The 16,059-nt window shown below is 48.6% G+C and overlaps 1 protein-coding gene across 1 annotated transcript in view; it reads left to right on the forward strand.

Annotated features, from left to right (window-relative positions):
• Nucleotides 1-16,059, forward strand: part of AIP (AHR interacting HSP90 co-chaperone) — an 85,225-nt gene that overhangs the window by 57,398 nt on the left and 11,768 nt on the right. Inside the window, exon 5 of the mRNA XM_085651651.1 lies at nt 5,919-6,060. Coding sequence (XP_085507777.1) covers nt 5,919-6,060 — 142 coding nt within the window. The remainder of the gene's footprint in view (nt 1-5,918; nt 6,061-16,059) is intronic.

Genomic DNA, 16,059 nt, shown 5'->3' on the forward strand with positions numbered 1-16,059 from the left:
GAGCAGCCTTAGGCCTAACACAGAGGAGTAAGACATATATTGCACAACATTGACCAATAATGGACATCCAACTCAAAAAGGAGATCCACATCAATTTAAAAAATATATACTTTGTTTGTACTTTATTTTAAGACCAAGATCTTCGCAATAGGGTTAGTACGTTTTGGAATACAAATACTTTTGACTTTCAAACTTTGACACCTAGAATATTTCAATGTTATCCTACGCAGTTAAACAGGTAAGTATCACACCTACAGTTCCAGTCTTCTGCACCAAAGGTCAGCAAGGGTCAGGTGAGTACCAAACCTGCACCATGAGCGGCACTGGGGCCGCCGGGTGCAGTGGTCAAAATCAGAGTTCAGCCTAATGCGTTTCAATGGAGACTGGGGGTGCTCGAAGCCCCACTGCTTGCAGCTAAGTAAATCGGTTGCAGGGGCCAAGCTTTGGAGGTTATGTCAAACACAATGACTGGGGCGAGGGATGGCTCATAGCAACACCAAACCAAACTGCTCTTTAGTGAGGATTCTGTGGTAGGCAACCAGGCTGCAGGCGTGGCACCAGAGGTTCAAGGAGGGAGACCCACAACAGTAGAGGTCTCAGCTCACCAAGGTCAAGGGACTTCAGGTGTTGGGGTGCCTTTCGACGTTGGAGTCTTCTTACCGAAGCAGGTCGCATGCGGGGGAGCCTCTGGATTCACACTGCAGGCACTGTCGTGGAGGGCAGGAGAGGTCAGCTAACGTTGGACTCTAGGTCCGGATATCTGGGCAGACGTCACTGCAAAGGTGAGCCACTCAGAGTCTGTTTGTGGGCGTCGGGTGAGCAGGAGACGCGGATCCACCTGGATCTGTGGTCCTTGGAGTAGATTTCTTCTGGACAGAGCTGCTTTCCTCTGGAATTTGAGTCTTTTTTCAAAGGCAGCAGTCATCTCGGGGTTTTTAGAGGTTGCTGGCTGCAAGAGAGGTTGCAGGTTCGTTGAAGCTAGAGATAGGCCGGTAAGGAAAGGGCCGTGGCAGTCGTCGTCTTCAGTCATCTCTGCAGGGATGTCTTCTTAGGTTGTCGAAGATCTATTTTCTAGGTCTGGGGAGCCCTCTAAATACTAAATTTAGGGGGCGTAGTAGGGGAGTAGTGGGCAAAGCCAATGGGCACCTTATTTGGTGTGACTACAAATACTAATATGCCACCTTCCTTTGGGAGGGGCATGGATCTAGCCCAATAGGAGGAGTCCCCTCATCTTCAAGATGGAGGGGACTGAAAACTGTGCTCAACTTCGCCTCCTTCACCTGAGGGATGGAGTTAGCAAAGCTGGACATACTTCCTAGCCTTTCTAAGTTTCCCAGCAGGTTTTCCTGCCCAAAGTGGGGGTGTAAACTAGGGGCTACCATCTGCCACTAGCAGCAGAGGCTAGAGGTCCCATTACTAAGGCAGCAGGCCTTTGAATCTCCTTGAAGCACTGGCCCATCCTGGCGGATGGGATGTGACACCTCTGCCCAGGATGTGCATTGTTTCTAGTCCCAGAGAGCAGAGGCTCTCCACCAAGGGGACCGGAAACATGCCTGTGTGTGGCAGGCTGCCTAAAGCCAGTCTGTGCCCACACCCGGGTCAGTAGGTTTTCAGGTGGGCACCTGAAGTTGTCAGGTTCCCAGCCCATGTACACTCTATGGCTTCCCTGGCACCTACCAATATTAAGGAATAGACTTAAATATTGTAGGGGCATCTCTGCTCATGCAGATATGCCTACACCTTTGATATAGTGCGCCTTGCCTTAGAGCTGGTAAGGCCTGCTAGAGGGGTGACTAACCTATATTCTGCAGTACTAGTTGGCATGGTACACAGGCAAGTCGACTTTGTAGTTTTGTCTGCACCAGGCCATGCAGCGACCTTTGACCCTGCCACCAGGTAGGTTGCTCCCCTCACCGCCACGCAGCCCCCTGTGTGTCCTGGTTCCTGCTGCCACTGCCGCCCTTGTTAGCCGCCTCTAACCCGGCTAAGTACTGTGTTTGCCGTTCTTGATTGTCTGCTCGTCTTGGTTGTTGTTGTTATTGTTCCCTTGATTGCCCCCCTGTGCCACTCTTGCCTTTTGTACCCCTGTGTGCGTTTTCCACATTTGTGCCCCCTTTCTCGCTGTCCCCGCTGCCTCCGTTTCCCCCGCCGTTTTCTTTCCCGCCGCTGTGTCCCTGCGGCCCCGCCCCCTCGACTCCCATTGGCCGCCCCGCTCCCACCTCCCAGCTGCTCCTCCCTCCCTCTGTCCCTCATATGGAGGCCGCGCAGCGGCCGCATGCAGCTGCCGCACAGCTGGCGCGCCAAAGGCAAGCCCGTCTGCGCCCGTCCGCGCCTGGACCGCACCCAGCGCCAGTACCCCTGGCCCCCCCCGGAAGCATCGAATGAGATACGACCCCGCCGCCCTCAACGCACTCAACACCGGACGACCACCCACCTGCTACCGAGCCACCCCGAGGCGCACCCAGGGACCCTTCACCTGCCAAGCCTGCAAATTCACCTGCCTTCGAACCTCCCCCCCGACAACAACCACCTCAAATACATCCTCCTCAACACCCGCTCCGTCCACAAGCACGCTGTCAAACTTTGGGACCTCCTTGACACAACAGCACCAGACGTCGCCTTCCTCACGGAAACCTGGATGAACGCCTCCTCGGCCCCCGACATCGCCATAGCCATCCCGGAAGGCTACAAGATCACCCGGAAGGACCGCGTCAACCAAACCGGAGGAGGAATCGCCATGGGCTACAAGAACACCATCAACATCACGACCAACACCGAAGACACACTCTCCGCCGCCGAACACCTACACTTCCAGATTCACACCAACCCCAAGACCACCCTTAGAGGAACGCTCATCTACAAACCCCCGGGCCCGCGCACACAATTCAGCAAAACCATCACCGACTTCATCAGCCCACATGCCCTAGCCTCACCAGAATACATCCTCTTAAGGCACCTGAACTTCCACCTGGAGAACAACAGTGACAACAACACCACCACCCTGCTTGCCAACCTCGGATTCAAGCAACTGGTGAACACCCCCACCCACCTCGCTGGCCACACGCTCGACCCCATCTTCTCTGCTAGCAACGACTTCTCCTTCAGCCACTCCACCGGACTACACTGGACCGACCACAGATGCATCCACTTCACCTTCCAAAAGAATACATCCCACCACCGTATGCAACAAATCGCCCACAGAAGCTGGAGCAAAATCACCACAGACCAGCTCCTCTCATCGCTGAGCCTGAACCCGCCAGCCAACACCGCTGACACCAACGACGCAGCCCACAACCTCGCACAGTGGATCACCAACTGCGCCGACGACCTCGCCCCACTGAAGAAACCCCCTTGCATGACGCCCTCAAAGAATCAAAGAAATCCTGCCGTACCCTCGAAAAAACCTGGCGCCACGAACGGGCTACAGAAAACATGACAGCCCTCAAGAACGCCACTCGCGATCACCACCAGCTGATCCGCACCACCAAAAGGTCATCGTTCAAAGAGCGGCTCGAAAGCAACACCCACAACAGCAAGGAAGTCTTCAGCATCGTCAAAGAGCTCTCCAACCCCAGCGCCAACAAGGACATCACACCGTCACAAGACCTCTGCAACTCCCTCGCCACGTACTTCCGCCGCAAGATCGCAGACATACACGACAGCTTCGGACCCCAAACTTCGCCTCCAGTTACCGAAGCAACGACGCCCACCACCACCCTCAGCGCCTGGACCCCATCAGCACTGAAGACACCCCCTACGTCATGAACACCATCCACTCTGGCTCCCCCTCTGACCCATGCCCACATCATATCTTCAACAAAGCCGACATCTTCATCGCACCCCACCTCCGGAACGTCATAAACAACTCCTTCACGTCAGCCACCTTCCCTGAGAGCTGGAAGCACGCAGAAATCAACGCCCTTCTGAAGAAACCCACAGCGGACCCCAAAGACCTCAAGAACGTGCGCCCCATCTCTCTTCTGCCCTTCCCGGCTAAAGTCATCGAGAAGACCGTCAATAAACAGCTGTCTGCATTCCTCGAGGCAAACAACTCGCTCGACCCGTCCCAGTCCGGATTTCGAGCCAACCACAGCATCGAGACCGCCCTCATCGCAGCCACCGACGACATCAGGACCCTGATGGACAACAGAGAAGCAACCGCTCTCATCCTCCTAGACCTCTCCGCAGCCTTTGACACCGTATGCCATCGCACCCTAATAACCCGCCTCTTCAACACTGGAATCCAAGGAAAGGCCCTAGACTGGATCACCTCGTTCCTCTCCGATAGAACCCAGAGAGTCCGCCTCCCTCCCGCTCAGCGGCCACCAAGATCATCTGCGGTGTACCCCAAGGCTCCTCGCTCAGCCCAACCCTCTTCAATATCTACATGAGCCCCCTCGCCGCCATCGCACGCAGACACATCAACATCATCTCCTACGCCGACGACACCCAGCTGATACTCTCCCTCACCAAAGACCCAGCCACCGCCAAAACCAACCTCCAGGAAGGGATGAAAGACGTCGCAGAATGGATGAAGTTCAGTCGCCTGAAGCTGAACTCAGACAAGACGGAAGTCCTCATCCTCGGACAATCCCCATCCGCCTGGGACGACTCCTGGTGGCCCACAGTGCTGGGCACCGCACTGACACCCATGAACCACGCACGCAACCTGGGATTCATCCTGGACTCCTCCCTCACGATGGCCAAGTAAGTCAACGCCGTCTCTTGCTTCAACACTCTGCGCATGCTCCGAAAAATCTTCAGGTGGATCCCCACCGAAACCAGGAAGACCGTCACCCAGTCCCTCGTCACCAGCCGACTGGACTACGGAAACGCGCTATACGCAGGAACCACTGCCAAACTTCAGAAACGACTCCAACGCATACAGAACGCCTCAGCACGACTCATCCTCGACATCCCTCGCCATAGCCACATATCCGCCCACCTGAGAAACCTGCACTGGCTCCCCGTCAGCAAGAGGATCACGTTCAGGATCCTCACCCACGCACACAAAGCGCTCCACGACATGGGCCCCGAATACCTCAACAGCCGCCTCTCGTTCTACACCCCCACCCGCCAGCTCCGCTCTGCCAACCTCGCCCTTGCCACCGTCCCACGGATACGCAGAACCACCACCGGAGGAAGATCATTCTCCTACCTGGCAGCCAAAACATGGAACTCCCTCCCCGCACACCTACGACTGACACAGGACCATCACACCTTCAGGAAACACCTCAAGACCTGGCTATTCGAGCAGTAGCAGCACCCCCCACCCCAGCACCTTGAGACCCTCGCGGGTGAGTAGCGCGCTATATAAATGTACTGATTGATTGATTGATTGATGCATGGCCTAGGTGAGGTGTCCCATGGGGACCTTCTTCAGACCCAATGCCCTTGGTACCCATGTACTTTTTACTAGGGAATTACAGAGGGCCTGAAGGGCAATTGTGGATCAGTATTAGGGAAAGAACACTGGTACTGGGAACCTGGACAGCAGGGACCCAGTACTCTACGGCCTAAGGTGCATCAAAAGCCAGGCAAAAGGTGGGCTGGGGGGTACAGCAACATGACCCCATTTTCTCACATATCTCTCTAAAAATATTATGAACTCTTGCTGCTTTATCATCTCCCTCCTCGTGCTGCTGTCTTTCCACCCCCACCAATGTGCTGTTCCCCATGTCTGTGTGCACTGTGCTTCTTCAAGGAGAATGTGCCCATTCTTTTCCTCTCATCCCACCCCAAAAAAAGTCATAATACTCCTGTGGCTGGGTTGTCATATTTGCAGATGAAGGTATGAGGGCAGCAACCGGTTTCTACTAATCCACCCATCTCTGTGTGCCCTGCTCTCCACCTGTAACCTCCTCTGTCCATGGAATATTCTGGGTGGCTTTGATGCTTTCATTTCTCTCCTTCCTCAGGAGCAGCCAGGTTCCCCAGACTGGATTCAGCTTGATTTGAAAATCACTCCTCTGCTGCTCAATTACTGCCAATGCAAGCTAATTCTGGAAGAGTATTACGAGGTTCTAGAACACTGCTCCTCCATCCTGAACAAGTATGAGGGTAAGCCCAACTTCCATCCCTTCTGTTGTGTGCTTTGAGTAACACCTCCATTCTCATGGGTGCTCACATCCCTTTCTCATGGAATAAAAAGGCAACCAACGTTGCTGTTCACTGTCACTCTCTGAACAAATGAAATGCTTCTTTGACTAATTATTCATAATTACATTCACTACCTTCGCACCACTATCTGGTAGAGTGAACTGTCCTCATCAATAAGTATTTGCGAAGTTAGTGCAAGCACAAAGAGCAAACTATTTTAATATATATATATATATTACTTTTAATATAACCACGATTGTTTATATTAAATATGGACATATTCTAAGTCACACTATTTTATACTCGTGTTCCACAACCAAGAAGTGAGTTGTACAAACATACAGTCCAAAGGGATTACTATTCTTTTGTTTTTTGTAGATTTCATGTTGACTGGGGATCCATTTCTCAGTACACCGCAATCTGAATGAAAGCCTGGTCATTCAGAATTGTAATGGGCGATGAATCCTTCCTAAAAGATATAGCGGGGCTTTCAACGTAGACCCAAGTAATCCAGCCATCTGGAATGTGTGAATTACTGTTCCAGGGTTTTAGTCCACGTTCTGTTGAGAATAGACACTCCTTCCAATACTAAGTTCCCCAGTCCTCTTTTCCGGGTTCTTTTCCATGCAGAGAAAAGGGCCTGTAGTTGTTCTGGATTAACTTCTTCCCTGGCACACAATCTATATCCAGTGTTGCCTGCGCATTGCCAGAAGTGACAGTCTACGCTAATCTTTTTTTGCTGGGCTGCTGTAATACGTATTTCTCAAGGTTTCCAAAGACTTTCTAAATTACAGGTGATACAAAATCTGGCAGTACACACCCTGCTAGTTTCCAGGATAACTGTTCCATGGGTTAAAAGGGCAAGAGTAGATGGCCGATTTATTTGGTTATATTCCAGGGCATATGCTTTGGAATAGATACAAACCTGCTTGCATCTTGGTTGTTCCCAAAATGCTGATGTATGTATTGCATTCTGTCATCTCACTAGAATTGCTCATTCTGTATTTGGGTATTTAGGAACAGGACACCCTTAGAAACTGTGGCCTTTAGAATATTTTTTAGTTAATATAACACATTGCACTGAGCTCCAGCGTGCAGTGCTAGGTTATGGCTCTTACCTTTTGCATGCAGCATTAAATTGCGGAGCTCCCAGGTGCTTATGAGGTTGTGACATACAGCACGATATGTAGACAACCAAGGATACAAGCAGTTGGAAAGCCAATAAGGGTTGCTCCTTTTAAAGCAGCAATGGCATTCGGATACCCTTACAAAAGCTGTAATCTCTCGAGCAATGCTGCAGTATCAGGCCTTTACTTGAGGTGCCTTAAGTTAGACACAAATGTTATCTGTAGCCGGGTGCAGGTTGGTGCCAGAGGTCCCGCCACTTAGATACAAGTTTTTCTGTAGCCGTCTGCAGTACCTTAGGTTGATTCTAGAGGTCCTATATCATAACTTTCCCTTTTTCCCAAAGGAATGGTAGGTAGAATAGGTCTGATATGTTAGGGAAGGTTTTGTAGGTATGGTTATGTTAAGGAAGTCAATTCAATTCAATTGTCTTTATTCGATCGTCCGAGGACAGATCATAAAAGGTACACACAGTAATGAATGGGAAAAAAAGACAAACCACATTATAATCAGAGCTCATTAGAGAAATAATAATCATATTTTCCATTAAAATAAATAAAACCGCAGGCAAAAACAGTAATTTTGCTATAGCTCAGCAGTGCACCTGAACTGGATCCATTGATAGCAGCGAGTATTAGACATTTAGCATTAATGAAAAGTATTCAAATCATTCTTATAGAAAGATAATGAAATTAGCAGCAGCAATAGACATTTAAACAAGAATACAAATACAATAAATACTGAGGCTACTTAAATACTTTTGTACTAAAACAGCATGCTCCTTCTCTTTGCGACAGCAAAGCAAACATCAGTCATTGAGTTGCAAAAGATGATATGAAGCCGCTTTGCACGCAGAACATTTATATCTGCGCAATAGTGGTAATAAAAATGTCCTAGTAAAAGAAAGATAAAATTGACAGAAAAAAATAAAATGTAAAATAGTTTGGCACAATTGCTCATCACATGGGCAAATGGCAATAGTTTCAGGAGAATACTGGCCCAAGAGAAAGCACATCATCCAGAGAAATGACCCCAACCTGAATCTAGTCAACAGTTTCCTTTCCTAGACATTACTTACATATAATAGATCTGGAGCAATTTTGGGAGATACTTGAATAAGGCAGTAGTCTCTAACGGAGGGTTTAGACACTTCAGATAATTCCCTAGAGTATTGCTTATACTTACGGAAGCTATCCATAACCCTCTGTTGGTCCCGTTTGCCAATTAATTCTGGTTGCTCAAACAATGCGGCACAATCAAGTGCCATGAAGCAAGTTTTAATGTATTGAAGCCAAGGGATAGAACGGCCTCGGGCACAACTTAAGCTGTCCCTGATAACTGCCCGGTTAAAATCAGCTTCTTAGTTGGACCAGATAGAACACCAAGTGGCTAAGGGGAGTGCACTTATAGTGTCTTGGATGTAATCAAGACCTAGCTCCAGATGGAGGGGAAAATGTGGCGATGAGGGGGGAACCTCTAAAACAGCAAAATCTATTCTCCTCAGTCGGTATAGCAGATACATCCCTACATCCCTAAAGACCCATACCGTATGTTAAAATCAGTACACATTTACGATTATAAATTTCTAATATTGGAGCAAGGGGGTTTTTACCTATGGATATTGCAAGTGAGAAGGTGGTCCCTACTTCTTGTATATATCGATTTATTCTGTTTTTTATACAGGTGTGCCACTTGCAACCTTCATCAAACTCCCGACCTAGTTAAAGGAAGGAGCTAACCCTCTCCAGAGGTTTACCCTCTATGTTCAGACTGCGGGATTTTGTGTTTTAGGGCCACATATTATAGTAAAGGTTTTCTTGTAGTTTGGTTCCAGGCCCAGGTCCTTCATAAAACTAACATAGCTGGCGATGAGTTTTTTAAGACCAGTCGCAGTCCTTGCCAAGAGGACTGCATCATCTGCATATAGAAGCGCTAGCACAGCCTTATTCTCCACTTGAGGGATGTCATACCCAACCGAAACTAAGATGTTCTCCATATCGTTGGTATAAAAGAGAAATACGATTGGGGCAAGGACGTAGCCTTGGTGCACCCCGCGCTTGATGCTGAACGACTAACCTAACTGATGCAGAAAGATCATAATGGAGTAGACTTAAGAAGGAAACCGAACCCGCATCAACACCCATATTTACTAAGATGTCCCACGACTTTGAGCGGGAAACATAATCAAATGCACTGGTCAGGTCCATGAATGCCAGATGAGTGGAAACGCCCTTCGCGTATTTATATTTTGCCAAAATAAGATGGAGGCACTGTTCAATTGTGCCAAACCCCTTCCTGAAGTCCACTAATTGGTCCAGCACAACTCTCCCAATTACCTTGACAGAAGAATCGAAAAGGGATATTGGGCGGGTGCATTTAGGATCGTGCACATTTCCTTTTTTAAATACGGGCACTTTGATGGATGAGCACCACAACTTTGGCACTCCCTCACTGTAAACTGAATTAAAAACTGAAGTAAGCACCGGGGTCCAAAACACTGGATCTTTCTTGAATAAATCCAGTGGAGCCTTCTTGACTTTACTATTGACAATAGCTTTTAGGACCTCCCCTTCTCTAAAAAAAAAAAAAAGGTTTGGGCGCACTGTATTCCGGTGTGCTGGGGCATCAACAGCACTAAGATCAGTGGAATACAAACCAGCGTAATGCGTCACCCAAATCTCAGCCGAAATATGGACAGTTACTTTATCGGCTGGTGGTGTGGAGGATAAGACAGACCATACTGCTTTCCAGAAGGCTTGTAGGTCTTTAAAATGGCATCCACCCACTATATTTTCCAATTTCTCCTCCTTCAAACCCGACTTTCTTACTTTGATGGCATGCTTATATAACCTTCTACTTTCCATAATCGCAATCTGGTTTCTAAGAGTTTTGCTTGAGGGCCCAACGTAGGGTGTTGTTGGCTTCTCTACAGGCATTATCAAACCATTATTGTACATGTTGACATGACTGGGTAACGGGTCTAGAAAGCAGAATTTTGATCTTATCTGAAAGGACTACAAAATCAAAGAAGATGCAGGCCGGAACACGGGGTATGCAATTACAGCTATACACCAGGGCAGAGCTATTGGATAACACCTGGGACATTATGCTGTTCATATTCGCGGTTCGCCATACCACCCTTCACCCTGCGTCCTTAGTGGTTAGTACCTTGGGAGGCGGAGGCTTGGGCTTTTGTAGCATATGTGGTAGCACTATCTTTGCAGGAAGAGGATTGTGGTCACCAAAGAGCTGAATGAGGAACTCACAATCCTTAATGAATGGAGACATGCTCCAGGTCACGAATATATAATCAATAGTGCTTCATGCGCCTCACCCTATGAAGGTTGGGATGTGTTGGTCAGTAAATTTGGAAACCTTATTAATCATACCCCGTTCTGCCAGATAGAATAGAACCCGCCCCCTAGCATCCATCACATTATGGTCTAACTCATGAGAAAAAGGATCAAATGTAGTTGGAGAAAGGGGCGGAGGGTGCCCGAGTTTTGCATTAAAGTCCCCCGCCACCAACAGCTTAAGGGGGCAATCCACTCGAGCCTCTCTGTCCACAAGCGTGTCAATTAACACGAATAGGCCTTGAAAATCACCTTTGGACGAGAAGTTATTATTATAAAAGATCACCAAGTATATCTTATGGGTGTCATTCCAAGTGAGGCAGAAGGCCTGCGCCGCCCCCTGTTCCTGAAATAGCTGTGCAATCGAAGCAGCAATATCCACTTTAAACCAGGTCCGACAGACCCAACTTAGTTAAGGAAGTCTTAAGTGGGGTAGTGTGGTAGGAAGGCTTAGCGGGTAGGAAGGTAGATTAGGCTTGATAAGTCCGGTTTAACGGGCATGGTATGGTAGGACATAATGATATTTTGTCTGATATTAGTTTTGTGCTGTCAAGTATGTTTTTTCCAGACTTCTTGCTTGGAAACTATTGCATTGATGATAACCACAAAAACACTGTTAATAATAACGCACATGTTTTTGCTTAAGAGTTATTTTATTTGATGCTGTGTATTGCGTAGGCTTGTTACTTCCAGATCACTGCATGAAATATAAACAAGAAATGTGACAGTGTGTATGTTTAGCATCTTCAAGATGGATGTTTTTCTTTTGCAAACGGGCAATATGCATTAAGGTACGAAGAAAAAATGCTGCAGCAACAACCTTCAGTGGAATTTGCCAGTATCCTTTGGCAGAACCCAGGTGTCCCTGCAACAAGCATTGTTACTTGCTTGCAGCAGGATTCTAGAAAATCTACCTTAACTAGCTGCCAAAAGCTGGAACAGTGGGCCACCGCGATTGGTGCTGGAAGAGGTCTTACAGTGGGGTTGTGACAAATAACGCAAAAATCCTGTGTTCAAAGCAGAGAAAGGATAAATAAGTGTTGTAAAGTATTTCAAGAGGGTTGCTACCACCCTTGGCAAACCTTAAGACCAACAGTGCATTGTGCAGTGTTTCTTAACCTTTTGACTTGTATGGATTCCCCCCAACCCACCCACATTGACTACTGGAAGTCGGGGACCCCCAGCCTAAGCAGTTTCTACTATTTGAACCTAAAACCATTTTCCAAGAACAAGTATCAACAGATATATAAATTATGAAAGAACTCTTTTTCAAACAAAGAAGTACAAACATTTTAATTGCTTTGAAAACGTTTGAGCTTTTTACATTTTTGTTCTTCTTTCTAATAGTTAAAGTGACATGCTGGGCTTCAGCATATCACACTGTCTTTCTTTGCTCCTAATGCCTGCGCTCCTTTGTCAGCACATACCGGTGATTCATTTGAGGCCACCAACCATCTATACTAAACTTTGTGTTCGAGGCATATGTGGCTGTAGATACACATGCCTAGCATAAGTCTGCTGTCTGGTGTTGCAATGAGCTGATGGAAAGTTGTTTTTGTTTGAAGACGTTTTTTGAGTCACGAGGCTAAGTGACACTGCATATGTGCGTCAACTCCATTGTTAGATTGTTTCTTTCTGACGACTGGTTCGGATGTACTCGCTCGCGCTCCGGTAAGAGATTGTTTCGGGCCCCCTTCGGTTCGCCAGTAGACCCCCCTCAAACTCTACGGTATTGTCTCGATCGCAGAGCTGCTCTTGCATTCTGAGCAGAAGAACAATTTTGTGCATCGGGTCCTTCTGCTCGCCTCGGTGGCCTACGGACCACACCCGACTGGGCCCTTTTCACATCAAACTGCTCTAGCCAAAAAATTAGCTGCTGATGGAACATACTCCGTTCCGCTTCTGTCCAAAGTGCCATTTGAAATACCATCACACTAACTAACACTTGGTTTGTAACTTATGCCTCTCGCCCCACCATCAGGAAAATTCCTGGGGGGCCTGCTGGTCATTCTGGTCTAAAAAAAAACCTTTGGGACCGACGAGCGTGGCGCCTAGAAATGCAGTCCAGGCACTCAGACGACACACCTGACATCTTCGGCCACCCGGGCGTGGAAGAAGCAGCAGCCTCTGCAGCCAAGCATGAGTCCAACTCCGTCCACGACTTAAAATAATCTGAGACAGAACAAAATCCAGTCGGCCGGGAATCTTCAGAAAGCTGTCTGACCGTGAGTACACCTGCCCCTGATCCAAAGCCCAAGAAATCATCTCAGACCAATGAAACTGCACAAAAGCCATTGCGTGCCCTGACACACCTATTTGGATTCCCCGTCCTCTGGCTCGGCGCCGAAACATCGGCCTACAGCAGGGGTCCCCACTGTCAGAAAATCAGCATCTGAACTGACACATCGGAGCATAGACTCGGCACTGAAAAATGGAGTACACAGTGCTTCAGCTCCGACCTCACCGCCAACAAAAGCAAAACATTTTACGGCACTGAATGGTACACCTTCGGACCGAAAAGTCCACCTGAGCCTATTCTCGAAACTATGCAAGAGCAACTCTATCCGAGGCATAAAACATTACAGATTTAGCCCAGAACAAAGAAAATGTTTCTTCAACCGTCAACGCTGCTACCCTCTAAAAGACCCTCGAAGAGGCTATTGACGCTCCAATTCAGCCTCTCAAGACGAAAAAAAGGATGTGGCCACTAGCCCTTTACATGTTCCTGTCCCTATCTCTCCAACTCCACCATCACCACCCCCATGGTCCACTCAGCCACCTGCTTCACCACGACAGTCGGAGGAAGGCAACAGTGCACCTCATCACACATATTCACCCACCAGGGATAATAATGGTGACATAGGAGAGGACACATATCCTGTGGACCCATGCGATACCTATGACATAGACCTACAAACTGGGACAGATCCAGACCTCTGACCTGTGCGCCCATCCTCACCAGATGATGCTTAGCAAGACTTAATAGCCAGGTCTGCAGCATCCCACTAGGTACCCCTTCACAAATACCCTATCGAGGATGAGTTCCTCTTTGAGACCCCCTTTACTGCACAGTAAGGGTCCAGATACTTACTAATGCTTAAAGGAGTGCTACGCCACACTGATGATATCTTTAAAGATCCAGTGAGAGCACAAATTATCTCACCAAGAGTTGACGAAAAATACAAGGCAGCACCATCTGACCCAATCTACATTAGAGGACAGTTAACCCCGACTCCTTGGTAGTAGACAATAAAAAAAAAAAAAGCTTCTAACTCCAAACAGCTGGGGATGCACCTCCCCCAGACTGTCAAAACTCATTGACGCATCAGGAAAACTGGCTGCAGCCCAGTCTGCTAATCATTGGCTCATTGCCAACAGACCAGCCTTCAGCATGTCCCAGAGGAATATAAAAAAGCAGAGTGTGAATTAGTCAATGAAGGGAAGCTAATTATTAATAATTTAATCAAATATACACTCATCACAGCTGACTGCAGCTAGAGGCATAAATACAAGCATTCTCCTGCGATGACACACATGGCTTCGTTTCTCCGTTTTTAAAACCTAAGTCTAGCAGGGGATCCATCTTCTCCCTTTAGACAAGGAGCACTTTTTTGGCCTCCGGGTGGACACTGCCCTTGAAACAGGCATTGAGATAGCCAATAGGTCTCGCCTTTGGGACCTTCTAAGCCTTTAGCCATGTAGCACATTATCCTGGGTGCTGTGCTGCCAAGGATTGAAGAGCTATACAATTACTGCACACTGGGTCATGCAGTGTGATTCAGGAATACATGCTTGCTTCAGGAAACATTTATGGACACATGAAGCAGCCCGGGCTAATGCGCTTTTTAAAAAAGTGCATTCGCACTGTATGCTATGTACGCAGAAACGCTGACTGAATGCAGTATGTGCAGCAGCAATGCAGGCTTCACACACACACAGCCGTGCAAGCTGCACACCCAGCAGTGCAAGCTTCACACACACAGCAGTGCAAGCATGACTCACACACGGACACAAAAGGCAGCGCAATGCAGGTTCCCTCGCAGAGACACTGACTGAATGCAGTATGGGCAGCAGCAGTGCAAGCTTCATACACACAGCAGTGCAAGCTGCACACCCAGCAGTGCAGGCTTCACTCACACACACACACACAACAAGCAGCGCAATGCAGGTTCCGTCGCAGGATTTGAAAATGCACCCCAGGTCATGTAACCGTATTAAAGGCGGGGGGGCAATTGTGGCCAGTACCATTTTGTGACTATCACCGCCATACCTTTGCCAACCTTTGCCAAAGAAGAAGATCAGCAGAGTCGCCGCCGCAACCAAGGCAGCTTGGGGAGAGTGCTCATGGGGCATCTGGTTTGAGCACACGGTTGGGCAGGAGGTGATCGTGTCAAGAGAGGCAGTGGATTGAAATCATTAATGCGGGCCTGGACCACTGACCAGAGGTGAGACAATGGGCGGGTGAGCGTTACCCCAGGGGCCCGCCCATGGAGTGTGAAGACCGGCATCACTGCTGCGGCACAGGACCTTCGTGAGACAATGGGCGGCACCCACCTGCGAATAAGGACTGGCATTATAGCTGCAGCCAGGGCACTCGTGCGGAGGAGGAAGTCTACACCTACCAGGGGCCCAACTTTGATTAAGACAGGCATCATTGCTGCGGCCCGGGTTGTCTATCGGAGGAAGGAGAGAATGAGTCACCTGAGACCCGCCTACAAATTCAAGAGGAAACGGCAATTTAAAGGTACATGCCACTATGGGAGCACTACGGATTACTAAGCATTACAATATGAACGTCACCTGGGACCCACCTACAAATTCAAGAGGAAGCGGCAATTCAAAGGTACAGGCCACTACGGGAGCACTATGGATTACTAAGCATTACAATATTGTGCAAACAGCGGAGCGGGGAAAGAACTTAATAAACTATTGAGAGACGTGACCCACGGGGCATATATTAGAGCGGTAGAGCTTCCAAGATGCACATGGGGACAGCCCATCAAAGCAAAATGCAGCAAATAGCCCAAAAGAGCACACAGGACTGCCCAGAAGGGCGACACGACCTGCGGTGCCCAAAGGACAGCCGTAAGAACAGCTAGGGACAGCGCTCGTGGGGGTAATGCAACCCAGCTCACAATACAACCAGACTACAGGTCACGTGAAAAAAAAAAAAACAAGCGCTGCGAACGCGCTAATAGGAAACATGATGCCAAACAGATGTCGCTGCTGCTCGCTCTCGCAAGCCGTAGGCGGATTCAAAGGTGGGACATGCACCTTTGCCCAATTGCGAGCTGTGTTTTTAGGAAGACTCACGCAAAGCCCAGTAGCGTGTGAGCACCACACGCACGAGCTTCAAGAAAAGCTGAAGCGATTCCAAGAGGCCCTCTCCTAGAGCAGCGCATGCGCGTTGCGCTAAGCTCGACCTCAAAAGGGAACACAGATGTCACTGAAATCTATGGGTGCCCTTCAAACTCCCACCTAT

Source organism: Triturus cristatus, chromosome 4_1 (genome assembly GCF_964204655.1).
Source record: "Triturus cristatus chromosome 4_1, aTriCri1.1, whole genome shotgun sequence".
In the NCBI taxonomy this organism is placed as follows: domain Eukaryota; kingdom Metazoa; phylum Chordata; class Amphibia; order Caudata; family Salamandridae; genus Triturus; species Triturus cristatus.